Below are 26,963 nucleotides of genomic sequence, written 5' to 3'. Positions count from 1 at the left end.
AGCAATTACAACCTTGAGTCTTCTTGGGTATGACACCACAAGCTTGGCACACCTGTATTTGGGGATATTCTCCCATTCTTCTCTGCAGATCCTCTCAAGCTCTGTCAGGTTGGATGGGGAGCGTTACTGCACAGCTATTTTCAGGTCTCTCCAGAGATGTTTGATCGGGTTCAAGTCCAGGCTCTGGCTGGGCCACTCAAGGACATTGAGACTTGTCCCGAAGCCACTCCTGCATTGTCTTGGATGTGTGCTTAGGGTCGTTGTCCTGTTGGAAGGTGAACTTTCGCCCCAGTTTGAGGTCCTGAGCACTCTGGAGCAGGTTATCATCAAGGATCTCTCTGTACTTTGTTCCGTTCACCTTTGCCTCGATCCCGACTAGTCTCACAGTCCTTGCCGCTGAAAAACATCTCCACACCATGATGCTGCCACCATGCTTCGCCGTAGGGATGGGGCCAGGTTTCCTCCAAAAGTGACATTTGGCATTCAGGCTTGGTTTCATCAGACCAGAGAATCTTGTTTCTCATGGCCTGAGAGTCTTTAGGTGCCTTTTGGCAAACTCCAAGCAGGCTGTAAAGGGCCTTTTACTTAAGAGTGGCTTCTGTCTGGCTACTGTACCATAAAGGCCTGATTGGTGGAGTGCTGCAGAGATGGTTGTCCTTCTGGAAGTTTCTCCCATCGCCACAGAGGAACTCTAGACCTATGTAAGTGGCCATCGGGTTCCTGGTCACCTCCCTGACCAAGGCCCTTCTCCCCCGATTGCTCAGTTTGGCCGGGCAGCCAGCTCTAGGAAGAGTCTTGGTGGTTCCAAACTTCTTCCATTTAAGAATGATTAAGGCCACTGTGTTCTTGGGGACCTTCGATGCTGCAGAAATGCTTTGGTACCCTTCCCCAGATCTGTGCCTCGACACAATCCTGTCTCCGAGCTCTACGGACAATTCCTTTGAATTGGTTTTTGCTCTGACAACTGTGGGACCCTTATATAGACAGGTGTGTGCCTTTCCAAATCATGTCCAATCAATTTAATTTACCACAGGTGGACTCAAATCAAGTTGCAGAAACATCAAGGATACTTGCACCAGAGTTCAATTTTGAGTTTCATAGCCGAGGGTCTGAATACAGGGCCAGTTTTATTTTAGTTGCAAACATTTCTAAAAACATATTTCACTTCATCATTATGGGATATTGTGTGTAGATTGCTGAGGATTATTATTTTTTAAATCCATTTTATAATAAGGCTGTAAAGTAACAATGTGGAAAAAGTCAAGGGGTCTGAATACTTTCCGAAGGCACTGTATATATTAGAAAGGCACTTTTTACAATACGCTTCATAAGTGTCAGTCCTTTTCGACACGTTTATGTTTGTGGAGAGTGAATATCTCCTATTTGGGGCTCATGATTATGCAGGGCTTGACATTAATGCTTGTCCGCTTGCCTGGGGCAAGTAAAATAAAATGTTGGACTAGCAGATTATAGATTTCAGTTTGAACAAGTATAAAAATAAAATACAGAAAAAAAAGATTTAAAAAAATTTTACAATATCAAACAATTAGGCTACTCCGATCATAACTGGATGCGATGTTTTGCTCACTGTCTTCCCAATCTCTGCAGATCGCATTGGAGTATATTTATTGTAGGCCTGCATTGACAGGCACGAGTAGTCTTTCAATCATGCATTCACGAGATATGTTTTGGAGATCAAAGCGAGCTTAGCTGCATTTGCACATTTGTTGATAATAATAGCTAGTGAGTTATTTGCCCAGTTATAGATCATTTTTGGTCAGCAATGAAAATCATGAAAAAGTAATGGTGTGTGCCAGTGGGCCGTTGCCACGGGAGAGAAAAAGCTCGCTAGAGAGTAAAACAGACTAACTAGATAACCAGCCAAAACTACACTGTTTTTTGAATTCTCTTTCGTTAGTTAACTATTAGCATGCATTAATGTCATTGTCATGTCTGAAGTCCTAAAGTAACTTTCCACTGGCAAATGGCCAAAACGCAGTTGATATGTGTATGCAGTTGATGAAACCAATGCTACATTTTCCAGTTGTAAAAGTCTCTCAAGGACTCAAAATTGGCTATGATTCTCCTCTATTCAATACTGGCCATGTAATTCTGACAAGGTAAAAAAAAAGTTCAAACACCACCACATGAGGACAGACGATGTGTTGAACTGACTTCTACAGGACAAGACACACCAAGGTGACAAACAAAATGGAGATGGAACGGACCCACAACGGGGCCGCGACAAAATATATTTTGGAAGATACCTACAAGATGAGAGGGTCTTTTAAAAACTCATTCCACACTTTGTTTTTACATAACCAGAGATTTGAGAGAGGTAGAGAGCAGACAAACACTTATTCGAGGTGTCGGCGCTATCCTTGATGTTACTGTGTTTGCGGCTAAAGTGTGGTTTTTGGTTACAACCATGAATGCAGCTCGCTTGCAAAAAGGCAAGGCACATCAATCTCATGTTTAAATACATTTGGCAAGATTTATAGGACTACTTTCTACAACAAAAAAAGCAACAATATGTGGAGCAAGTTTGAAGACTACCTAACTGCAGACAAACAAAAAATATATATATATAGAAGCCACAACCAGCAACAAAATGGAAACAACTGCAGTCATATACAAACATGTGCATTGATGGCACAAGACGGGGGGAAATTAACACATGTATGAAACTCATACAACAACAAAAAAAGCGGCCACTTGCGAGTGCAGATGAACACGTAAAATACGGGATGGCATTCTACACACGTGTCTACAACAGACAAGGCGACAGAAAACCTACGTTGGGTGTTAGTTTAGCAGACACACTACTCAACTTACCAGCAGCTTGGACAACTATAAACGAGATAAAAACAGAGGAGAGATTCAGTCCCATATAGACACACATGGGGGTTGGTTCAGTAGGTACAGGTAAGGGGGCATTGTAGTCATTAACAGGGAGCAACAATACATTTACACAGTATTAAACTGCAGTATTGAAACCACTGACAAGTTAGATGTAATTTAAATTAACAAAACACTCACCCACCCTCCCCAAAAATGGGTTTACCCTCTTTTGAAACCAAATTAAATGCCTTGTAGGCCAGGTTGTGGAGGAATTAGTGGGGTTGCCAACATTTTTAACTTCTTCGAGATAGGGGGCGCTCTTTTAATTTTTGGATGAAAAACGTTCCCGTTTTAAACAAGATATTTTGTCACGAAAAGATGCTCGACTATACATGTAATTGACAGCTTTGGAAAGAAAAAAACTCTGACGTTTCCAAAACTGCAAAGACATTATCTGTGAGTGCCCCAGAACTAATGCTACAGGCGAAACCAAGATGAAGTTTCATACAGGAAATGCCCCAGATTCTGAAGGCGCTGTGTTCCAATGTCTCCTTATATGGCTGTGAATGCGCCAGGATTGAGCCTGCCCTTTCTGTCGTTTCTCCAAGGTGTCTGCAACATTGTGACGTATTTGTAGGCATATCATTGGAAGATTGACCATAAGAGACTACATTTACCAGGTGTCCGCCCGGTGACCTGTGTCGAAATTATTGCGTAATCTCTAGGTCCATGCGCGTTCCATTTCTTCAGAAGAGAAAGTCAACTGCCACGAAGGATTTATCATCGATAGATATGTGAAAAACAACTTGAGGAATGATTCTAAACATCGTTTGCCATGTTTCTGTCGATATTATGGAGGTAATTTGGAAAAAAGTTCGCGTTTTAATTACTTAATTTTTTCTCTTTTTTTCTTACCCAAACGTGATGAAGAAAACGGAGCGATTTGTCAACACAAATAATATTTTTGTAAAAACTGAACATTTGCTATCTAACTGAGAGTCTCCTCATTGAAAACATCTGAAGTTCTTCAAAGGTAAATTATTTTATTTGAATGCTTTTCTGGTTTTTGTGAAAATGTTGCCTGCTGAATGCTAACGCTAAATGCTACGCTAAATGCTTGTTTTGCTATGGTTGAGAAGCATATTTTGAAAATCTGAGATGACAGTGTTGTTAACAAAAGGCTAAGCTTGAGAGCTAGAATATTGATTTCATTTCATTTGCGATTTTCATGAATAGTTAACGTTGCGTTATGGTAATGAGCTTGAGGCTGTAGTCACGATCCCGGATCCGGGATGGCTCGACGCAAGAAGTTAAAGAAATACATGTCTAAAAAAAATGACAGTACAGAATTAGGGCAACATACACATGTTTGAGACAGATCATTTGAAAAAAAAACATGTTAGAGTAAATGTATTTATTGGTTTTAATATGAATTGAAGGTTATTTGTTGATGTAAAAATCGACATTTATAAATTTTAAGGTTAAACCGTTAGATTTGGGGTGGGGTCACCAGAAATTCTGAAAAAAGGGTGTTTCAAGTCATTATTTGATCATGATCTTTTGATCAAGTCAAAGTATTTCAGATATTTGTCATCCTACTAATGGTTATGGGGTAAGGTAAACTGACCCTAGATCAGTGGTTAGGGGAAGCCCATAGAGATGCTGAAAGCCCTCTATGGCGCTACCGATTGCTATCAGTCTTTTGTGGCAAGTGTGCCCACAATCCATCTCTATGGTTCAGCCTTGAAACTCCAAGGATGGAACCTGTCATTGTGATATTCTTAGCCAATCCTGTACCTGGATGTTGGTGGGGTCCTTGTAGGACTCGTCGGTGGCCGTCTGCAGCTTCTCGCTGATCCAGGCCTCAATCTCATCCACATCACGGCTGAACTGCTGCAGGGTCTGGGACTCGCCCAGCTTGGAACGCTTCTCAATCATCTGGGCCTTCAGACGGCGCCACCTACAGACCGGGAGGACAAACGCAGGCAGGCACAGTTACACTATGGCAATTCCATGGTAATGGGATTACGCTGAGACTTTAAAAAGTATGCCAAACAAAAAACATTGATTTCAAAGTTTAACAAACCATATATTTTAAAGTCTCAGTGGCCAATTCCATGGTAACGGTATAATGCTAACAGATACGCACATGCAAAGTTGCACAGACGGTCATCTAAAGAGAAAGCTAGAGTGACCTGTCCAGGACTTCGTTGCGACGTTTGGAGATCTCAGGCTTGGCGTAGTGGTCAGCGCCGACCAGCTGGTCAGCAAAGGACTGCAGGGCAGCGATCTTCTCCTCCTGCACATTGATGGCCTTGTCAAAGTCCTCGTGTTTCTTGATGAGGGCCTCCACGCTGTCCAGGGAGTCGCCCTTGTCGTCGCTGGCCAGGAAGGCCTCGCGCGCTGCCATCCAGTTCTCAGCCTGCTCACAGTCACGGTTGAACAGCTGAGGGAGGAGTGGAGAGCGATTACTCACTAGGATAAGTTGTATACTGGCTAGGCTAGTAATTGACTTAGTCTGGAGGTTGTGTGTAGTATAATTATTACATTTGTTATTCCATGGGTTGGCAGCACACAAACTAGATTAGGCCTAGTTCATCAAAGGCACACTGTCAAGTCTGGAGCAAAGGAACCTAAACTAACATAGACACACCAACATGTCCTTAAGTTTAAATAACCAAAAGCCACTGAGACGAGGTGTTTGTTTTTGCAAGGCTTAAGGAATGATCTGCCACCCTTTCGTGCCCCAGAAGGTAAGCAACAGGGGGGTTTCTAAGACTGCATCATTTAAAAAATATATTTATGTTGTTTTATGCTGTGTAATTTCATTTACTTAAATTAAGTTATAGTTAAATTACGGTCAAACATTGCCAATTTGCGAGCTTGGTGTGTGTGCTGTGTCCCTGTATGGAGGCAAGCTCCGTTTCATAGTTTGTTCTACAGTGTTAATGATTGAATGAACGTGTCTGTCGGTGTCTGTGTGCGCGCATGCGTGTCTCCCACCTGGAGCTCCAGGCACTGGTCGAGCATCATGCGTCTCTGGACCCAGGCCTTCTCCAGGTCGGCCCTCTCGTGGTCCAGGGCCTCCAGCTTCTGCTGGATCTCCGGACTGGCATAGTGGCCGCGTGCCAACAGCTGCTGGCCAAACTGCTCAAAGGCCTGGAAGGTCCCCGCACGGGCGTCGATCTCAGTACGGTGCTCCTGGAAAGAGGGAGAGAGGATGGTAAGATTACAGGTGTATATTGGATGGACTAGATGTTTGTGTATGTCCATATGTGGAATCTGGTTCACCTGGTATGTCCACAAGATACAGGGGATGGATGGTACAAGTGCTTGTGTGTGCATCTATGTGTATATACCAGTACCTGGTGTCTCTCCAGCAGGGCCTCAGCCCCGGTCACATCTTTGGCCAGTTCCTCTGAGGAGACCAAGCTTCGGATGCCGTTAATCCAGGACATCAGGTCCTTGAAGTCGGAGAGGAAGCGCTGCAGGTCGTGGGAGTTGCCCAGCTTGTCCTTGCGCTGGTCGGCACGCGCCACTAGGCTGCTCCAGGCCGTGTTGAGCTCTGTGCACTTCTCCTGGATGTCGTCCACAGCCTCCGGGTGGGACTGGATCAGACGCTCCGCCGTCTCCCCCAGAGACTTCACCTGGAACAGGAAGGCAAAGATCCGCTAAGGATTATTACATTCTTCAACCTTTTTTTAGTCCCTGTGTGTTTGGCTGGTCCTGCTCTTACTGAGACGTAGTATCGACACAGTAGATAAATGCATGGGTTTCTGCTCACCTCATCTTCAAGACTTTGATCAATACTGACCATCCGCTGATCTAAATGGCAAGTGAAAGTGTGTGTGTGTGTTTCCGCTCACCTTGTCTCCCAAGGCGGCCAGGTCTCTCTCAAAGCCCTCATGTTTGCGCTGCAGAGCCTGAACGCTAGCCAGGTCGTGGCCGTAGTTGTCGGTGTTCAGGGCCTGGTTCTTCTCCTCGATCCACTCCTTGGTCTCATCCGCATCCCTGAGGAAAACAAGCAGCCATTTTGTTCAGTGTGTTAAAATATTAATGTCCACCAACTTTCTCCTTGAGGTGATCTTGGTCTTCATTAGGAACCTACATGGGCTAATACATGTGTCACCTTAAACACAGATGTCTGTGTGCAGACTTTAATATGCAGGTTTCTTCTGCATCTGTTTGAACATAGTGTGTATGTGCACTTCATATGCCTTCTGTGGATGTGTGCTGTGTGTACCTGTGGAACCTCTGCACCTCATGGGCACTCCCCAGCATGTTGCTCCTCTCCTCAGCCAGCTGCTGCAGGGACCTCCAGCGGTTGTTCAGCTCCTACAAACACACCCCCGGACACCGTTATCACCCAATCACAGAGCTAGAAAGAGCTTCTCCAGGATCCAATAACTCCCATGAGGCCTTTGCCAAGGTTTCTTGAACCCAGTGCTCCAATTTAGCCGATTTAAATTGAGTGAATGTTTTAATGAATTGATTAATGACTTATTTTCAGGATATTATTTGATATATAGACTCTTGGTTGCATATCCTTCCAGGTTGGGATAAATTCCATTTCAACTCAATGAATCAAAACAAAATGACTTAATTTTTTAGATGAACTTGAACACTTCTCTGAATTGACTGAGTTATAATGGAGTCCAGTGGAATGGAGCCCAATACTGGTAATCTTGAGCAATGAGGGTCTTAAACTGATATCAGTTGTGAATCAGTAAAGTGCTCATTGATTCAGGTTGTGCTCCATGTGTGTTTGACAGACAGACTGGTGGTAAAGGAGGCTGTTGGATAAAAGGGGTTGGTAACGAGGAACATGGAAAGTCAGACTGGGAGATGGATGAATGTCAATGACGATACACAGGATGGAGAAACAATGGAGAAAGAAATGACTAAACGCTAGGGTAACAAAATATGGTGTTGAGGCATATTTCAATGCCTTTTGTACCAGCCATCCTTCATTTAGAAAACAAATAACAATGGTTAAAGGAGATGAGACAAATGAAAACAGGAATGAGGGACAAGGCCATTCAATGACATGATGAGAACAAAAATACAACGTAAGGACTGTAGACACGGACAGAGTCCAGACCGATGATGGACAAAACAATGGAACCACAGGATGGCCACGTTGATGGAGGGGTTAGTCTCCAGAACGAACAGGAGGCAGGTATGAGGCCAGCCAGGAGGACATAAATGCGAGGGAGGAGGGGGGCGGGATTTGGGGGGGGGGGGGGGGGGGGGGCTAGTCTTTAAAAACCTTACCTTGATAGTATTAAAGTTAGCCGTCGTTTGAACAGCCAAGCGTACATTCTACAATCAAAGGTGGAAAAAAATCAGAGCAGAAAGAAGGGAGGATAAGAAGGGGGGGGGTTGGGACAAAAACACCACACCAGTCAAAAGAGGAACCATATTAGCACCGCAGGGGGTAAAGACAGACCATGTCTTTACACTGTTGCCCAAAAGACAGCCAGCACCATCAACATGGCGATAGAAGACCAGCAGGCCCCAAACCACCACCATTACCATACATGCAGTGGAGACGGAGACTTAAGCGCTGACTAAGTTACTACAGCTCAAGGCAAAAGTTAATATTGGGTTTATGTGTAGGCTGCGTCAACAAAGATGCATATAATACCGTCTTCTAGCTAAATCCATCTATGGGTGTGTCAACATGTGTCTGCTATGTGTTTTCACCTGTTTTAGCTGTAATGACAAAGTTTTTAAATAGGTCAAAATTACCATAACACATTTTTGTTTACCCAAAGAAATGAATACCTTATAAACAGGTAGCTAGTGTAAACAAGTAAACAGGTTCACTAGAGTAGCTAGTGAACAGCAGAGTACTTCTAAATATAGAGTAGAATATATTGAATGGTGAGTGGTAAGTGCCAGGTCTACCATTTGTAACAGGGTTATATTGGTGATTCCCCTTGCCACTTTATTGTTAAGCCAATGGGTTTTTGGTTTGAGTTTGTTTTGCCTTCACCTACTCAACATGGCATCTTACTGGCTGGTTTGCGTAGCTTGCTTACGAGGGGGGATGTTCCAGTTAGAATCGTCCCAGTGAACAAGCACCAAACCAGCGGTAAGTTGTTGGTTGCAAAGCACTGTACATCAAAAGTGATTTTTATACTCTCAAGTGATGATTTAAATGTACAATTTATATCAAATTGTTTGTAAATGTTATTCGAACATCACACATAAGATGCAGCGGTTTTTGGAGAATATTTGTTGTGCATTTTGTTGTAGAGAATTCCCGCCAGTACTAGCTAGCAACTTACTGTGTCTGGTGGGGGGGTTCATATATTTTGTACAGTGCGTGAGTGCAGAGTTGGATGGTGAGACGTGCATTGCATGACGTGCAATTTTGTGCCGTTCCTAACAGGTACATTGTTAAATATATTATATTGTAATTGTATTATTTTGGTAACTAGCCCAGTGAACAAGCACCAAACCAGCGTGCGTGAGTGCAGAGTTGGATGGTGAGACGTGCATTGCATGACGTGCAATTTTGTGTCGTTCTTATCAGAATAAAGCTACATGCTACATGTTGGAGTTCCGTGTCGATGACTGATTGTACACAACGCAAGACGAGTACTGTTACACATTCATTTCTTTATCTCTGGTTTGTTAACAAGTACTTCTTACATCAACTGATACAAGGTCCTATGTACAAGGCTGAATTACTGGGCATGAATCCAAGATTCAGGTTCATTTAAATACTTTTGACAGGCAACATGCTGTCCAATCTTTTATGGAGGGGAAAAAAAAAAAGACATGGTCACACTAAAAGGATATAGTTTGGGAGACAAAATGCTTTGTTTGGATATCCATGAGACTAAGTCGATTGGTCAAGACTTTCTTACCTTCCATGGTGAAGCATTTTTGGAATCGGTATCATCCTGTTAGAACAAAGAGGGGAATTTGGGTTACATATGTGACAGAAATAAACATTCTAGATACATTATACTGTTAATGAAATCAAAATGTATTGAAACTCAGGAGTCGTCTTTACCTTGCCAGGAACGGAACCCACCATTACTTGTTCCTGGAGTAGAAAAGAAAAGTAAAGTTAAGAATGTTTTACACTGGCATCCCTGGAAAGTGAATACCGGTAGAGAGTCAATGCTATATTTCAAACCATGTAAAATACTTCACACAAATACTCACGTAAAAACAATTGCTTCACAGGCTTTCATCTTTGACAAATGAAACATGACATAGCTCTGCATTAGCGGGCTACATTACCTGAGCTTGGACCATGTGTGCCTCCTCTGCCATTAGGCCCTCAGACTCCAGCTCAGATGCCACCTTGTTGATGTCCCTCAGACGAGACTCGTTGGCCTTCAGGTCCTGGTGGACACACAAGGAGAAGAAAGACCGTGACTACACAACTCACACACATTTTATTCACCAAGGTACTGGTCGAGATGGGTATGGTATAAACGAAGAAGGACTGCAGTGCACGTCACATTCCCACGTGTTCTAGCATGCACACATTATTAATGGCTCTGCAACCGGAATATGGAAGCTAATTGGAGTCAAATCAAATTGTATTTGTCACGTGGCCCGAATACAACAGGTAGACCTTACAGTGAAATGCTTACTGGCACGCCCTTAACACTTATTCTTCTTAAAACTGCATTGTTGGTTAAGAAAGTATTTACTCAAATAAACAAAATATTAAAGAGCAACAATAAAATAACAATAGCGAGGCTCAATACAGGGGGTACCGGTAGAGAGTCAATGTGCGGGGGCACAGGCTAGTCGAGGTAATTTAGGTAATATGTACACTACCGTTCAAAAGTTTGGGATCACTTAGAAATGTCCTTGTTTTTGAAAGAAAAGCAACTTTTTTGTCAATTAAAATAACATCAAATTGATCAGAAATACAATGTTCATTGTTAATGTTGTAAATGACTATTGTAGCTGGAAACAGCTAATCCAAGTTTATCATTTTAAAAAAGGCTAATTGATCATAAGAAAACACTTTTGCAATTATGTTAGCACAGCTGAAAACTGTTGTCATGATTAAAGAAGCAATAAAAACTGGCCTTCCTCAGACTATTTGAGTATCTGGAGCATCAGCATTTGTGGGTTTGATTACAGGCTCAAAATGGCCAGTAACAAAGACCTTTCTTCTGAAGCTCAGTCTATTCTTGTTCTGAGAAATGAAGGCTATTCCATGCGAGAAAATTCCAAAAAACTGAAGATCTCGTACAACGCTGTGTACTACTCCCTTCACAGAACAGCGCAAACTGGCCCTAACCAGAATAGAAAGAGTGGAAGGCCTCGGGGCACAACTGAGCAAGAGGACAAGTACATTAGTGTCTAGTTTGAGAAACAGATGCCTCACAAATTCTGAACTGGCAGCTTCATTAAATAGTACCCGTGGAGTGAAGGTCTAGGGCTGTGGTGCTGTGGTCTAGGGCTGTGGTGCTGTGGTCTAAGGCTGTGGTGCTGTGGTCTAGGGCTGTGCCACCAGAGACTCTGGGTTCGAGCCCAGGCTCTGTCGCAGCCGGGAGGTCCATGGGGCGACGCACAATTGGCATAGCGTCGTCCGGGTTAGGGAGGGCTTGGCCGGTAGGGAAATCCTTGTCTCATCGCGCACTAGCGACTCCTGTGGCGGGCCAGGCGCAGTGCAGGCTAACCAGGTCTCCACGTGCACAGTGTTTCCTCCGACACATTGGTGCGGCTGGCTTCCGGGTTGGATGCGCGCTGTGTTAAGAAGCAGTGCGGCTTGGTTGGGTTGCGTTTCGGAGGATGCATGGCTTTCAACCTTCGTCTCTCCCGAGCCCGTACGGGAGTTGTAGCGATGAGACAAGATAGTAACTACTAACAATTGGATACCACCAAATTGGGGAGAAAAAGGGGGTAAAACCTATATTATTGCGATACTCTACTGTATTGATTTTCCCCCTCATCACTACTAAAGCCTAAAAGGATGAAGTACAGTAAGTCAGCTAGTGCCCTCTCCTACTCCCGGCAGCCACCGTGTGTGTGCGGGGTACCTTCTGGAAGTCGTCAAACTTCTTCTGCAGCACCTCCACCTGCTCCAGGTCAGAGCCCACCTCCTCGTTGGTGAGGGCTCCCTCCTTCTCGTTGATCCACTGCTGCAGTTCGTTAGCCTCGCGGAACAGCATGAACTTCTTGCAGCTCTTTTCTAGCATGTCCTTGCGTTTCTCGCCCAGCTCCAGGAGAGTGCCGTACCTAAAATTACAGGATGGAGATTTTAGAATCCTCTTTGTGTAGAGCGAGAGAGCGAGCACTGGAACCAGTCACAAGGACCACAACATTGAAATGGGTATTGATTGAGGGACTGGCAGGAATGGCAATGGCTGCGTTGCTCGTGGGAATGCGTGGTGGCTTCACAAACATGACACCTAGAGGGACACTCTGGTCCTACTCACAGTTCCTCCACCTGCTTCATGCGTACAGACACACTGCACGCCTCCTTTGCGCCCGGCCTACTCAGTCACAAACATGACATGCGCAGGCAGGCATTAGCAGTTAGGGAGGGAAACAGAGAAACAGACAGAGAGAAAGGCAAGGCCGTTAGTGACAGAAAAGTTTAAGTGCTACTGGCTCACTGGACTGTAATGATAAGGAAGAGACTAAAGGGAGACTAAGAAAAACAGACTGAAAATTTGAGGGAGGGGGAGAGAGAGAGACTGGGACATTGAAGAGGTTCATTGTTAATTAGCTAGGCTAAGATAGGAACGTACATTTGTTAAAAACAGTTAATTAAACCAGTCAACAGGTTACGTTCTAAGTTAGAGGTAAAAAGGTGGTAAAGAACCACAGGAGTGGACTGAAGATGAGGACTGAGGCATGTAAGAGCAGAAGTCAGAAATTACAGTGGGAAAGGGATGGTAATTTGGAAGTGGGTAAGGTAGGAGGCCCTTACTGGTTCTCGATCTGGTCCTGGCGGAGGCCGATGCTGCCCTGCTCGTCCAGCAGGTTCTCCCTGGAGGAGGACTGGGTGGGGTCTAGCTTCTTGACGTAGGCTGCTGGCACAAAGCCCTGGCGGTCGTTCACCTCCACCTTCCACCAGTCCTTAAGCAGGCGAGAGAGGTCAGGAGAGAAGACACGCATGTTATTTTTGTCCCCCATAAGGGATGAACATGCATCCCATTCAGTTCATACTATCTTGCTTATAAACCTATGAAATTATTTCCGTTCTACATCAAGTGCCTGATCATGGGTATGGGCTAGCAGCAGTTATTTGTGGACATGGCCCTGCTTGGAGCAAGACTTTTGTTCATCTCGCTAAGATGGTAACTTTCTTTTATTATACAAGTTGTGTGTGCACACACACACACACACCTTGTTGGTACTGTTGAGCAGGGTGAGGATGTCTCCCTTCTTCATGGTGACCTCACGGGGGCTCTTCTCCTGGTAGTCATAGAGGGCCAGCACCAGCTCCTTGCCAGTCTCATCATCGGTGGGCGCAACTTGTTGCTGCAGGTGGAAAGGAAACAAGTGTTAAAGGTGCAATCTAGACAATAGCAACATGAAAATATCAGTTTGTGTCTATAACAGACCAGGAGTAGTAAAGAAATTATTGATTTGTTGGTACTCTGGTTCTCAGATGTTTGCAAAGACGGAAAAATAGTTGAAATGTTCATAGAATGTTAGCTAGCTAGTTTAGGCATTAATAAAAGTTGTAAAATGGTGCACATTCATTTCACGATAAGACTAAAGATGCAATGTGCGTTCCAGACTTACCCTGCAGGATTGGGCCTGCTCCTTCAAAGCCTGGATGCTGGTGCCATAAGCACTCAGGTCAGACATCAGGGCTTCGTGCTTCTTCAGCAGGGCCTCAGCCGAATCCTCATCCTTGCCGTAGTCGGGACTGCCCACGATGGGCTCTTTCTCCCTCATCCAGGACTCTGCCTCGTTGGCGTCGGCGAAGTACTGCTGTGCCTGCAATGAGTCCTCCAGGTCCTGCCTGCGCTGCCCGGCCTTGCCTTTCAGGGTGTCCCAGCGGCCGTTCAGCTCCCCCAGCTTCACCTTAACCTCCTCCCCAGCAAAGTGGCCTGGTGGGGGACCACAGGGAGAGGGGGGTTGTTTATTTGCAGCGCCTTCAGAAAGTATTCACACCCCACATTTTGTTACAAAGTGGGATTAAAATGGATTGATCATTTTTTGTCAACGACTACACAAAAGACTCTCAAAGTGCAAGAAAAATGTGAACATTTGTCAAACATTTATGAAAAATAAAACATTTATTAGATAAGTATTCAATAGTAGTCAATACCTTTGGCAGCGATTACAGCTGTGAGTCTTTCTGGGTACATTTCTAAAAGAGCTTAACACACCTGGATTGTACAATATTTGCCCATTAATCTTTTCAAAATTCTTCAAGCTCTGTTAAATTGGTTGTTGATCATTGTTAGACAACCCTTTTCAGGTCTTGCCATTTGTGGCAACCCACTTGTTTTGAGCCCCACCTGTTTAGCAAACAAATAATAATCATCTTTGAGTCAATAAAGCCGCATACAAACATGGTCTCTTTTTTGCTATCTTGAGGTATGTAAGGGTTTGGTAATGTTCTCTAGTTGTGCCAATCATGAGGACACTACATCACCACAAAATCTACTGGGAGAGCTTGAAAATTCAAGCCCCTTGGGTGCTGCCTGCCATCAATTTACATTAGAAGTGCCCATCCAAGAAGGCTTAAGGTCATTGGCCAGATCAAATGGACGTCAAATCATGTTATATCTACAGTAGTTTTGATTGGACTGATCATGTTAACATCATACTTTCAAAATCTTAGCTAGCTGGCTAGACACACAGTCATCATGAATCAAATCTGGCAAATTATTTTGAATCCCTGTCATATGAAGAGAAATATTACAAAAAACGAATCGGTGCTCATCAGCCATTACACAATAAGTTGGAAATCACAAATTCAACAGTGAGAGGTTTGGAAGGAATCAGTGGCCAACTGGAAGCATTGCAAAGCAATCACTAGCCTGCTATTCCAAGCTTAAAAAGGATAAACATTCACACGCATGGGCCAGAAACAGTCAAATACATTGTCCATGCTGTCAATTCAGCATGACTTCTGCCGTGGTCAAAACAACTGGAAACTCGGAGCTCCGACTGGGGAAGAAAACAAAAGTTTCATCCAACTCGAAGTCGGGAACTCGGGCCTCTTTCCAGAGCTCCGACCTGAAGATCACTGACGTCATGATTCAACCTTGTTTTTCCCTGAGTTCCCAGTTGTCTTGAAAGCAACATAAATCCAGAGAACGGCAGACCATGATGACAAAATGTGAAGGACCACCACGCCACCTTCCTGTTCAAGTGGGTACAGCACAACAAGGGGAGTCCAAAAATGTACTGTATGGTGCAGCATAAATGATGTAATATGCCAGGGAGATATGTATATTGTAGCTGAGAAAGTAATACTAAGCGTACGTTGTGCAGTAAGCTGTTAGTTGCCCATGCGCCTCACTATTCGTGTTTTGTCCCTTTCCCCCTCAAAACTTAGCCTACTTTTCTGACTTGGTGGTGCACATATAGCCTATAGCCTGTCTTAGAGAAATCATTGAATATTGTAAGAGCTTTCATTGTCTGGTTATATGGCCCCTTTATTTATCCTACGGTTGTACGGGAGAATACTGCAAGAAACGCCCATGTTCTAAATTCTGTCGCTGTACATTTCAAAAGTGCTAAACAAATACAGTACCTGTCAAAAGTTGACACAGCTACTCATTCAAGGGTTTTTCTTTATTTGTACTATTTACTACATTGTATAATAATAGTGAAGACATCAACACTATGAAATACCACATATGGGATCATGTAGTAACCAAAACAGTGTTAAATAAATCAAAATATATTTTAGGTTCTCAAAGTAGCCACCCTTTGCCTTGATGACAGCTTTGCACACTCTTGGCATTCTCTCAACCAGCTTCACCTGGAATGCTTTTCCAACAGTCTTGAAGGAGTTCCCACATATGCTGAGCACTTGTTGGCTACTTTTCCTTCACTCTGCGGTCCAACTCATCCCAAACCATCTCAATTGGGTTGAAGTCAGGGGTGATTGTGGATGCCATGCCATCTGATGCAGCACTCCATCACTCTCCTTCTTGGTCAAATAGCCCTTACACAGCTTGGAGGTGTGTTGGGTCATTGTCATGTTGAAAAACAAATGATAGTCCCACTAAGCCCAAACCAGACGGGATGACGTATCGCTGAAGAATGCTGTGGTAGCCATGCTCGTTAAGTGTGCCTTGAATTCTAAATAAAACTCTAACAGTGTCACCAGCAAAGCACCCCCACACCACCTCCTCCATGCTTCACGGTGGTAACCACACATGCGGAGATAATCTGTTCACCTTTTCTGCGTCTCGCAAAGACACAGCGGCTGGAACCAAAAATCTCAACATTTGTTCTCATCAGACCAAAAGGACAGATTTCCACTGGTCTAATGTCTACTGCTCGTGTTTCTTGGCCCAAGCAAGTCTCTTCTTGCTGGTGTCCTTTAGTAGTGGTCTCTTTGCAGCAATTCGACCATGAAGGCCTGATTCACGCAGTCTCCTCTGAACAGTTAATGTTGAGATGTGTCTGTTACTTGAACTCTGAAGCATTTATTTGGCCTACAATTTCTGAGGCTGGCAACTCTAATAAACGTATCCTCTGCAGCAGAAGTAACTCTGGGTCTTCCTTTCCTGTGGCGGTCTTCATGAGAGCCAGTTTCATCATAGCGCTTGGTGCTTTTTGCAGCTGCACTTGAAGAAACTTTCAAAGTTCTTGACATTTTCCAGATTAAGACATGAAGGTCAGTCAAAGTATTGGACTGTCGTTTCTGCTTATTTGAGCTGTTCTTGCCATAATATGGACTTAGTATTTTACCAAAAAGGGCTATATTCTGTATACCACCCCTACCTTGTCACAACACAACTGATGGGCTCAAACGCATTAACCTTTTGCGTGTAGGGGGCAGTATAAAAAACAGACCCATTTGAAACTGCCCATTTCTCAGCCCCAGAAACTAGAATATGCATATAAATTGTCAGATTAGGATAGAAAACTCTAAAGTTTCCAAAGCTGTAAAAATATTGTCTGAGTATAAGATAACTGATATTGCAGGCGAAAACCTGAGGAAAATCCAATTAGGAAGTGCCTCTCTGTTCCTATGCAAGCCTATCCTCCATTTAAAGGGATATCAAACAGATTCCTTTTTCTATGGCTTCCCTAGGGTGTCAGTCTTCAGACATAGTTTCAGGCTTTTATTTTGAAAAATGAGCGTGAAGGATCACATTGCGTAAGTGGATAGGTGAGGGCTCTCAGAGTGAGTTTTTGCACAACTGAGTAAAGCGGCAATTGTTCCTCCCGCTGTTATTGAAAAAGCTACACACTCAGTTGATATATTATCGAATGTATATTTTAAAAACAACATGAGGATTGATTATAAAAAACGTTTGACATGTTTCTGTGGACATTATGGATATTATTTGGAATATATGTCTGCGTTGTCGTGAACTCTCTTTCCTGTGGATTTCTGAACATAACTAGACAAACAAACGTTGGTATTTTGGGAATAAAAATAATCTTTATGGAACAAAAGGAACATTTGTTGTGTAACTGGGAGTCTCGTCAGTGAAAACATCCGAAGATCAAAGGTAAACGATTAAGCTATGCTATTGATAAACTTACACAAAGGCTTGGATTGCTTTCGCTGTAAAGCATAATTTCAAAATCTGAGACGACAGGTGGATTAACAAAAGGCTAAGCTGTGTTTTGCAATATTGCACTTGTGAGTTCATGAATATGAATATGTTTTAGTAATATTATCTGACTGTTGCGCTATGCTATTCAGCAGTTGCTGATGAAAATGATCCCGCTAACGGGATGGGTAGCGCCAAGAATTAAGGAAAGAAATATCAAATTAATTTTAACAAGTCACAACTGTTAATTGAAAGGCATTCCAGTTGACTACCTCAGGATTGAGAGAATGCCAAGAGTGAGCAAAGCTGTCGTCATTAAAAATCCTACAATGTGATTTTCTGGATTTTTTTTCTCATTTTGTCTGTCTTAGTTGAAGTGTACCTATGATGAAAATTACAAGCCTCTCATCTTTTTAGGTGGGAGAACTTGCACAATTGGTGGCTGACTAAATACTTTTTTGCCCCACTGTATATAGACTGTTTGTCCTAGCACGCTCATTTATATGTCTTAATCGAAATTAGGGACTCCCTCTTATCTGCTCATTGTCCCGTTATGCCATAGCTTGTACATCTCAATTGTCAGTAGAAACCACATTTGTTTAAGTAAGTCAGGAATAAGCTATGTTTTTTTTAAAGGCAATAAATGAAGTTGAATGAAAGGCTCTGCTGATAGCCAGGTGTAGCAGTGGTAATGATTCACTCCATGGTGCTGGAAAGAAAGCTCTGCTGTTGGGACAGCTTTATGTAGGCCCTAACAGTTTGTGGGCACCGTTTGTCACCGTTATAGTGCCATTAATGTATTGTTTAGTGGCTTTGCTGGCATGCATCTAAAAAAAAACATTTTTGTTTGCCAGACCAACATTTACATGGTAAAATCGCCACTGCTTGCCATAGATTTTCAAGCCGATTTAAGTCAAAACTGTAACTCGGCCACTCAGGAACATTCACTGTCTTCTTGGTAAGCAACTCCAGTGTACATTTGCCCTTGTGTTTTAGGTTTTTGTCCTGCTAAAAGGCAAATTCATCTCCCAGTGTCTCCATGAAAGCAGACTGCACCAGGTTCTCCTCCAGGACTTTGCTGGTGCTTTATTCTGCTCAGTTTCTTTTTTATCCTGAAAAACTCCTCAGTCCTTACCAATTACAACCATACCCATAACATTATACTGCCACCACTATGCTTAAAAAATATAAAAAGTGGTACTCAGTAATGTTTTGTATTGGATTTTCCCCAAACCTAACAAATGTTTGGCTGTAACTTTAGTGCTTTGTTGCAAACAGGATACTTTTTTTCTGTACAGGCTTCCTTCTTTTCATTTAGGTTAGTATTGTGGAGTAACTACAATGTTGTTGATCCATCCTGTTTTCTCCTGTCACAGCCATTAAACTAACTATTTTAAAGTCACCATTGGCCTCATGGTGAAAGGGTTTCATTTCAATTCAGGAATTAAACTATAATTAACTGAATTGAAATTGACCCAAACCTGCTAGATAGTGAAAAAAGGTGACACTAGGGCCTATGCACGTTTGTATGAAACAACTCACCTTCCTCCACCATAGCCTCTCCTTTCTGGGTGACGGCCTTGATGCGGGGCTCATGGCCAGCGATCTCCGCCTGCAGGGCCTGGTGCTTCTTGAGCAAGTTCTGGACGCCGATCAGGTCTTTTCCCCGGTTGGTGGAGGCGGCGATGGGCTCCTTCTCCCGGACCCAGGTTTCCTCGTCCTCCACGTCCCTGAAGAGCTGCTGCAGCCGCAGGGAGTCTGACAGCTTCTGCTTGCGGGCGGCCATGGGGTCGCGGAGGGCATCGTAGCGCGCCACCAGCGCCTCCTGCTTGCGCTTGATGTTGTCGCCGTCAAAGTGACCGGCTTCCTGGAACTGACGCGCCTGAATGGTGATGCCATCGATGCGGTCCTGGAGAGAGAGGGAAAATCAGTCAGCCAACTAACTACCTGGTGGCAGTAAAGGCTTCCGATCTGAAACAGTTCATGCATATATTAATGACTTTTTTGTTCGTTTTGGTCTTCGGCAAGGGTTTTCTCAGCTGTTCTTGCACACTACATTTTTTTCTTGAGGGATGCCGAAGTATGTAGCAGAAGTCTACATCCCATCGTCGGGGATTGGTCAACAGTAGGGATACTTCAATGAAGTGTGTTGACATTCAACGATAGACTAATCGTTCTCATGCAAATGTTTTCAATTGAGAAATACTTTACCATCATGGCTGTAAAATTGTGCGACAAAGATCTCCTCTCCAAAAACGTAAATGAATGAGACGCTGTGGCGTCTCAAGACGAAGACACAGTACTATTGACGCTCTTTCTCGTTTTTAAAGGGAAGGTCATTTTAAGGGAGTTTGCAAGCACAGTCCACCTAGGTGTCAGCCGAACCAAATCATGCCGACACCTTAAGTCAGTCAGCCAGTCTTACCTTGTGCGCAGCCAGACTACATAAGTCGCACTACTATTTGAATGCCTGAATATTATAGACCATGATGATGTCACTGCAACCAGGCTATGGAGGCTACTTGGAGTGGCAGCTCTCATGCATAGAATCTGAGTTTATTTGTGTCTGTCAATCAAAGACACCACCAGGCATGGATGGGATTCTTATGAGGAGATACACTGTCTAGCAGCTGGTCCCAGAGGTAAATGCAACAGTGTCTAAGTAGTTAACTTTTTGGGTCTGAAAACATCTGAGCTGGAGGCTACTGGTGATGTTCTCCAGTTACCTGGTAGCTGTCAGTCAGTTATCTTGTGGTGATATGGATGTCACTGAGCGCGTTCGAGCAGATCAAAACCGTGGTGCATTGTGGGTAAATTGTGACTTACTGACCTACAAATGATAATAAGTAGTTATATATGACTTGTAGATCAGTCAGCTGTTGCCTGCACTGTCGACTGAAATGTCAAACAAGCCCTGTACCTGGTGGGCAGCCACGTCAGCCTCCAGCAGGGCGTGCTTCTTCTGCAGGTTCTGGACGCTGGTCAGATCCTTGCCGTAGTCATCTGAAGCCAGGTGGCCCTCAACCTCATACAGCCACAGCTCAATGTCCTCCACGTTTCTGTTGAACTGCTGCTGCTGGTTGGCCTCGCGCAGCTTGATGCCTGGGGGAGAGGAGAGCATGGTGAGGAGAGGTTTAGGAGTGGTTGAAATTAAGATTGAACTTTTTAAGGAGGAAGGGTATTTCTGAGGTTTGGTTTCAAATCTTGGGGCGCCAAAATGACCTTGTCTAGTAACTAACAGCTAGTCACATTATAAGATAACAAAAGCACCTTCACTTTGAAATGTTACTCTCCAATAGATGCGGTAGAAGTCAATGACACTCGTCCAAAATAATGTAAATCCCATGGAAATGGGTGTGGGAAAGATCCCAAATCTCCTCATTGCCCCCCAGAAAAATTAGCCTACATATAGGCTATTGTTAGGCATAGGCATATGTGTATTTCACACTATGAGATAACAATCGGAGTATAATGCTTGTATGGATGTCAACCCCAATACATGTTCATGTCATCGTCACCAATCAACTGCATTAGTTAAAAGCGACTTACCACCACCGTTTTCTCTAAGATAGCTATGGGAAAGAGGGATGCCTAGTCAGTTGCACAACAATGCATTCAACCAAAAATGGGTCTTCTGCATCTAACCCAACCACTCTGAATCAGAGAGGTGCGGGGGGCTGCCTTAAATCGACATCCACGTCACCGGCACCCAGGGAGCAGTTGTTAATGGAGGTTAACTGCCTTGCTCAAGTGAAGAATGGCAGATTTTTCCACCTTGCCAGCTCGGGGATTCAAACCAGCAAACTTCTGGTTACTGGCCGAACACTTAAGAGCTTAGCTACCTATGCTACCAGCTATACGAACGAGTGTTAGCATTTAGCAGGCACTTCTTCTAAACCTGAAAAGTGACTAGTTCTAAAATGTTATGCAGAAAAACCAGCCAAATATATCCAAACCAGATTTTAGAAACCACATTGTGGGCATGTTACAAGGCATCAATCACGACGGATTTGACGAATAACCACTTTGTTAGATCAGACTTGTTGAATGTGCACCAATCTGGCGCCCTTCATATATCCTCCATGATCTGCATTCCATTGATCTTTTTACCGCATTTATTCACTAGCATTGCCGCCATTTTGTACTACTTCCACTTGCTATAATAATATAATAATAGCCACACACTTCATCTGAACTTCACCTCTCCTCCACTCTCGTCGTCTCACCTTTGAGTTCGGTGGCCTCCAGCAGCTTCTTCCACTGGGAGCTGACCTCGTCCATGCGTACAGACACCTCGTCTGCGGCGTAGTGCTTCCCGTCTAGGAGCTCCTGGCCAGACTTCTGCAGAGCATCGATGCGGCTTTGGTTGGCTGACAGCTCCGCCTCGAAGGCCTGGTGCTTCTGGACCTTGCCCTGCAGGTTGGACGGGTCCTGGGGACAACAGAGAGAGCAGAGAGATGGTGTAAGGAACGTGTTGCTATTAAGCCAGAGTACTGTGAATAATAATCTGTGTGGTTCACGGTGGTTCTGCATCCTAATGGGATCTCGTAGCAGTCTAGGAGAAAGCCATGTTGAGCATTGAAACTCCATTATAAAGTACCTAACTAAAGTATACCACTATAAAGTAGCTGGTTCCAACCGTACCTTGTAGGCTTCGTCGGTGGCCGTCTTCATCTTCTCATTGATCCAGCTCTTGAGTTCGTCCGAGTCACGGAAGAACTGCTGCAGGTGGAAGGAGTCCTCCAGAGCGGCGCGGCGGGACTGAGCACGCTCGTGCAGGGCGTTGCGGCGGCTCAGCAGCTACAGGGGGAAACACAGATGTGTATAAAATGTCATCCCTAACACCCAGAATATGATATAAACAGATAGAGAGTTCAAAGTGCTGCAAACATAGGACACATTCCGGTTCTTATCGTATTCATGTGTATGTGCAGAATGTTTCCTCTCTGTACTTACAGCATCTCTACGAGTAGCAACATCCTCCTTGGCATAGTGGTTGTTCTGGATCAGTTTGGTGGCAAATTCATCCAGGGCCTAAAGAGAAAGAGGTCAGTGGTTAAGTTTAAGATTTGAGGAATGAAAGCGGATTCTAGATCTATGGTTATGGCTAGGACAGGTACTCACAGTGATCTTCTCCTCCTGGGCGCTGAGGGACTTCTCAAAGTCCTCGTGTTTCTTAAGCAAGGCCTCCACGCTGTCCAGAGAGTCACCAAGGTCCTCGTTCAGAAGGAAAGCCTGGACATACACAAAAAAAGCATACTTACTTAATTACTTACTAGGATCACACACACCCCACCATTTTGGAGAATAATTTTTGGGTGAGTATATTGTTTATTATTATTGTGTGTGGATGGATATACCTCTTGCTTGCTCATCCAGTTGTCAACCTGCTCTGTGTCCCTGTAGAAGAGCTGCAGGTCCATGCACTGCTCGTACTGCTGCCTGCGCACCTCCCACAGCTCCAGCAGAGACTCCTTCTCTTCAGTCAGGACACCCAGCTACACATAAAAATAAACAAGGTAAAATTAGGTTCAATGAATCTGTGTGGAAATCCATGTTAAAAGTATGACGCCAAAACCAAGGACAGAAACAACGGGAGACAGAAAGACCAGTCCTACCTTCTCCTTGACCTCCTCTAAGGCGTAGTGTCCGGTGTTGAGCAAGGCCTGACCGGCTTCGTCCGTGGCTTTGAAGCTGTCTTCATGGGCATCAATCTCACCCTAAGGACCCCACACACACAGTAAACATCAGCAACATTGGAGGAAAAACGAGTATCACTGATTGAAGATCTGAGAAAATGTACTTTTCAACTGCTAAAATAAAGTTCATTAATTTTTGTGCGTTTCTGTACCTTGTGCTCCTGGTGGCGGTCGAGAAGAGCCTCGGCTCCGGCCACGTCGTTGGCCAGCTCGTCAGCGTTGATCAGGGCCTTCATCTCCGTCACCCAGCTGGTCAGGTCACGGAAGTCTGCAGTGTAGCGCTGCAGCCTGCAGGGGGCCAAACACAGTCAGAGAGGGTTCTACATACTTTCAACTAAACTGGGCCCAAATGGCTGATATAGGAGTTTTTGACCATGCTATTGTTGGGTGGTCGCTGTGTTGAGCACAGTGGTGTTACAGTAACGCTACGGTGTCGACACAGTAACGCTACGGTGTCGACACAGTAACGCTACGGTGTCGACACAGTAACGCTACGGTGTCGACACAGTAACGCTACGGTGTCGACACAGTAACGCTACGGTGTCGACACAGTAAAGCTACGGTGTCGACACAGTAACGCTACGGTGTCGACACAGTAAAGCTACGGAGTCGACACAGTAAAGCTATGGTGTCGACACAGTAAAGCTACGGTGTCGACACAGTAAAGCTACGGTGTCGACACAGTAAAGCTACGGTGTCGACACAGTAACGCTACGGTGTCGACACAGTAAAGCTACGGTGTCGACACAGTAAAGCTACGGTGTCGACACAGTAACGCTACGGTGTCGACACAGTAACGCTACGGTGTCGACACAGTAACGCTACGGTGTCGACACAGTAAAGCTACGGTGTCGACACAGTAAAGCTACGGTGTCGACACAGTAAAGCTACGGTGTCGACACAGTAAAGCTACGGTGTCGACACAGTAAAGCTACGGTGTCGACACAGTAAAGCTACGGTGTCGACACAGTAAAGCTACAGTGTCGACACAGTAAAGCTACAGTGTCGACACAGTAAAGCTACGGAGTCGACACAGTAAAGCTACGGTGTCGACACAGTAAAGCTACAGTGTCGACACAGTAAAGCTACGGTGTCGACACAGTAACGCTACGGTGTCGACACAGTAACGCTACGGTGTCGACACAGTAACGCTACGGTGTCGACACAGTAACGCTACGGTGTCGACACAGTAAAGCTACGGTGTCGACACAGTAACGCTACGGTGTCGACACAGTAAAGCTACGGAGTCGACACAGTAAAGCTACGGTGTCGACACAGTAAAGCTACGGTGTCGACACAGTAAAGCTACGGTGTCGACACAGTAAAGCTACGGTGTCGACACAGTAACGCTACGGTGTCGACACAGTAAAGCTACGGTGTCGACACAGTAAAGCTACGGTGTCGACACAGTAACGCTACGGTGTCGACACAGTAACGCTACGGTGTCGACACAGTAACGCTACGGTGTCGACACAGTAACGCTACGGTGTCGACACAGTAAAGCTACGGTGTCGACACAGTAAAGCTACGGTGTCGACACAGTAAAGCTACGGTGTCGACACAGTAAAGCTACGTTGTCGACACAGTAAAGCTACGGTGTCGACACAGTAAAGCTACGGTGTCGACACAGTAAAGCTACGGTGTCGACACAGTAAAGCTACAGTGTCGACACAGTAAAGCTACAGTGTCGACACAGTAAAGCTACAGTGTCGACACAGTAAAGCTACAGTGTCGACACAGTAAAGCTACAGTGTCGACACAGTAAAGCTACAGTGTTCGCTGTTAGGGCAGCCAGAGTGGTACCAACCTGTAGGAGTCATTGAGGTGGGCGTGGCGCTCGGCGGCCAGCGTGCGGATCTGCTCCCAGTTGGTGATGAGCTCGTCCCTCTTCAGGTGGATCTGGGAAGCGTTCTGGGGGTGGGTCTGCTGCAGACGTTCAGCCTCTCCGCCCAGAGTGTTGACCTTGTCCTCCAGGGCAGCCAGGTCTCTCTCCAGGCCCTCGTGCTTGCGCAGCAGGGCCTGAACGCTGGCCAGGTCCCGGCCAAAGTCATCGGACGCCATGAGTTGCTCCTTCTCCTTGATCCAGCTGATGGTCTCGTCCACATCCCTGGAGGCCACATAACACATACACCCAGTCAGAAATGAACATTTCTTGATTCACTCAGGTCTTTTGTGGCTTCTCTATCACAGACACCCACACTCCAAAAAACTCACACCCAAACATACAGTCCGTCCTGGACATACCTGTTGAAGCGCTGCACCTCGGCGGCTCCGAACAGCCTGCCCTGCCTCTGCTGTGCCAGGCCCTTGAGCCTCTGCCAGGCGGCGTTCACCTCCTCCTGCTTGCGGACGATGAGCTCCGCCTCGGGGTGGGACTCCTGGCTCAGCTTGCCCGCCAGCTGGTTCACCTCGTTCACACGCTCCTCGTGAGCCGCCAGGTCCGTCTGGAACTCCTCAAACTTCTTCTGGAGCACCTCCACATGCTCCAAGTCCTGGCCCAGCTCCTCCGAGGTGGCCATGGCCTCCTGTTAAACACGGCTTTGGATTAGGATAGGTTATCTAGCAGGATCCTGTACACATGGTTAAGGGAGGCTAATGTTTAGGATAGGTTGTCTTTCAGGTCCTATGACAATGGTCTCCTGTTGGACATGATTTAGGGTAAGGCAATGTTGTCTATTAGGGTCCTGTAGACATGGTTTAGGCCATGGCCTCCAGTAGATATGTGTGTGTGTGTGTGTGTGTGTGTGACTACAGGTTGAGACACTGACCTTGTCACTAATCCAGTCCAGGGCATCCTCACACTCGCGCAGGTACTGCACCAGCTTCTGGGCCTGCAGCAGACGAACACCTTTCTCCTTGGTCTTCTGCAGCAGCAGGTCCCAAAGACGATGCAGCTCCTCCAGACGAGTCTGTTGGACAGAATGGGAGACCATTTGCACCACGGAATGGAAGCTGATCCAAGACCAATAATCAGCCTCTCAGAGTAGGCGTGCTGATCTAGGATCAGGTCCCCTCTGTCAATATAACCTTACTCATTATGGGAAATCAGGGCCTGTATTCATAACGCATCTCACGGAAGGAGTGCTGACCTAGGATCAGGCCGCCCTGTCAAAGTGATCTTGTTCAATATGATCCAAAAGTTCAAACTGATCCTAAATCAGCACTCCTACTCGAGACGCTTTATGAATATGGGCCCAGTACTTGCTGAGGTTGTAGTTTGAGACCAAGATAAGTGCTTATCAATGGAACAAAATGTTCCTTTTAGTCACACAAATCATGCACTTTTCATGAAGTATTCTTAAATATGGCATAACCACACAACAAACAGAACAGTGGATATGCCAGAAGTGGAGTGGAACCTAAAAATGAGAGAAACAGAAGAGCCAGGAGGTCGACAGCACTCAAGCACCTACTTTTATATACGCCGCCATATTGAAACTTGAGACTATGGGTCTCTGGAAAGTCCGGTAGGGCGTGAAGGACTGAACCAGACATGATTGGGTTAAAAGGGGTAAATTGTGTAGTTCCATCTTGGTTAAGCATATTGCTCAGCGGACTGTGTGTATGTGTGTCTTACGCGGATGGTTTCAGAGGCAAAGTGACCCTCTGAGGTCATGAGGTTGCCAGTCTCATCAAGCTTGATGATGGCTCCAGCGTTGGCCTGCACCTCCGCCTCGAAGGCCTGGTGTTTCTGGAGCTTGCCCTGTGGGGGAGGAGGCATGTTAGCGTG

The 26,963-nt window shown here is 45.1% G+C and overlaps 1 protein-coding gene across 25 annotated transcripts in view; it reads right to left on the bottom strand.

Moving 5' to 3' along the window:
* Nucleotides 1–26,963, bottom strand: part of LOC110509489 (spectrin alpha chain, non-erythrocytic 1) — a 62,453-nt gene that overhangs the window by 8,931 nt on the left and 26,559 nt on the right. For 4 of the 25 annotated variants that reach the window (XM_036967741.2, XM_090227309.1, XM_036967737.2 and 1 more), the window contains 29 exons: nucleotides 26,811–26,936; nucleotides 26,002–26,142; nucleotides 25,478–25,758; nucleotides 25,041–25,340; nucleotides 23,386–23,521; nucleotides 23,153–23,254; nucleotides 22,895–23,032; nucleotides 22,659–22,769; nucleotides 22,491–22,568; nucleotides 22,179–22,334; nucleotides 21,761–21,965; nucleotides 20,455–20,636; nucleotides 19,077–19,443; nucleotides 13,582–13,892; nucleotides 13,180–13,314; nucleotides 12,761–12,909; nucleotides 12,264–12,320; nucleotides 11,865–12,063; nucleotides 10,102–10,206; nucleotides 9,869–9,901; nucleotides 9,720–9,755; nucleotides 8,116–8,163; nucleotides 7,085–7,176; nucleotides 6,708–6,852; nucleotides 6,207–6,488; nucleotides 5,845–6,042; nucleotides 5,037–5,287; nucleotides 4,639–4,801; nucleotides 2,836–2,850 (listed from right to left, as the gene is read on the bottom strand). In XM_036967741.2, the coding sequence (XP_036823636.2) occupies nucleotides 2,836–2,850; nucleotides 4,639–4,801; nucleotides 5,037–5,287; nucleotides 5,845–6,042; nucleotides 6,207–6,488; nucleotides 6,708–6,852; nucleotides 7,085–7,176; nucleotides 8,116–8,163; nucleotides 9,720–9,755; nucleotides 9,869–9,901; nucleotides 10,102–10,206; nucleotides 11,865–12,063; nucleotides 12,264–12,320; nucleotides 12,761–12,909; nucleotides 13,180–13,314; nucleotides 13,582–13,892; nucleotides 19,077–19,443; nucleotides 20,455–20,636; nucleotides 21,761–21,965; nucleotides 22,179–22,334; nucleotides 22,491–22,568; nucleotides 22,659–22,769; nucleotides 22,895–23,032; nucleotides 23,153–23,254; nucleotides 23,386–23,521; nucleotides 25,041–25,340; nucleotides 25,478–25,758; nucleotides 26,002–26,142; nucleotides 26,811–26,936 (4,542 nt within the window). The remainder of the gene's footprint in view (nucleotides 1–2,835; nucleotides 2,851–4,638; nucleotides 4,802–5,036; nucleotides 5,288–5,844; nucleotides 6,043–6,206; nucleotides 6,489–6,707; nucleotides 6,853–7,084; nucleotides 7,177–8,115; nucleotides 8,164–9,719; nucleotides 9,756–9,868; nucleotides 9,902–10,101; nucleotides 10,207–11,864; nucleotides 12,064–12,263; nucleotides 12,321–12,760; nucleotides 12,910–13,179; nucleotides 13,315–13,581; nucleotides 13,893–19,076; nucleotides 19,444–20,454; nucleotides 20,637–21,760; nucleotides 21,966–22,178; nucleotides 22,335–22,490; nucleotides 22,569–22,658; nucleotides 22,770–22,894; nucleotides 23,033–23,152; nucleotides 23,255–23,385; nucleotides 23,522–25,040; nucleotides 25,341–25,477; nucleotides 25,759–26,001; nucleotides 26,143–26,810; nucleotides 26,937–26,963) is intronic. The other 21 variants (XM_090227318.1, XM_090227319.1, XM_036967742.2 and 18 more) reach the window with 7 other exon arrangements.

Source organism: Oncorhynchus mykiss, chromosome 29 (assembly GCF_057628025.1).
Source record: "Oncorhynchus mykiss isolate SJ-2025 chromosome 29, ASM5762802v1, whole genome shotgun sequence".
NCBI classification, from domain to species: Eukaryota; Metazoa; Chordata; class Actinopteri; order Salmoniformes; family Salmonidae; genus Oncorhynchus; species Oncorhynchus mykiss.
Note: the sequence above shows the minus strand (reverse complement) of the source record. Positions and strands in the feature narration are given on the sequence as shown.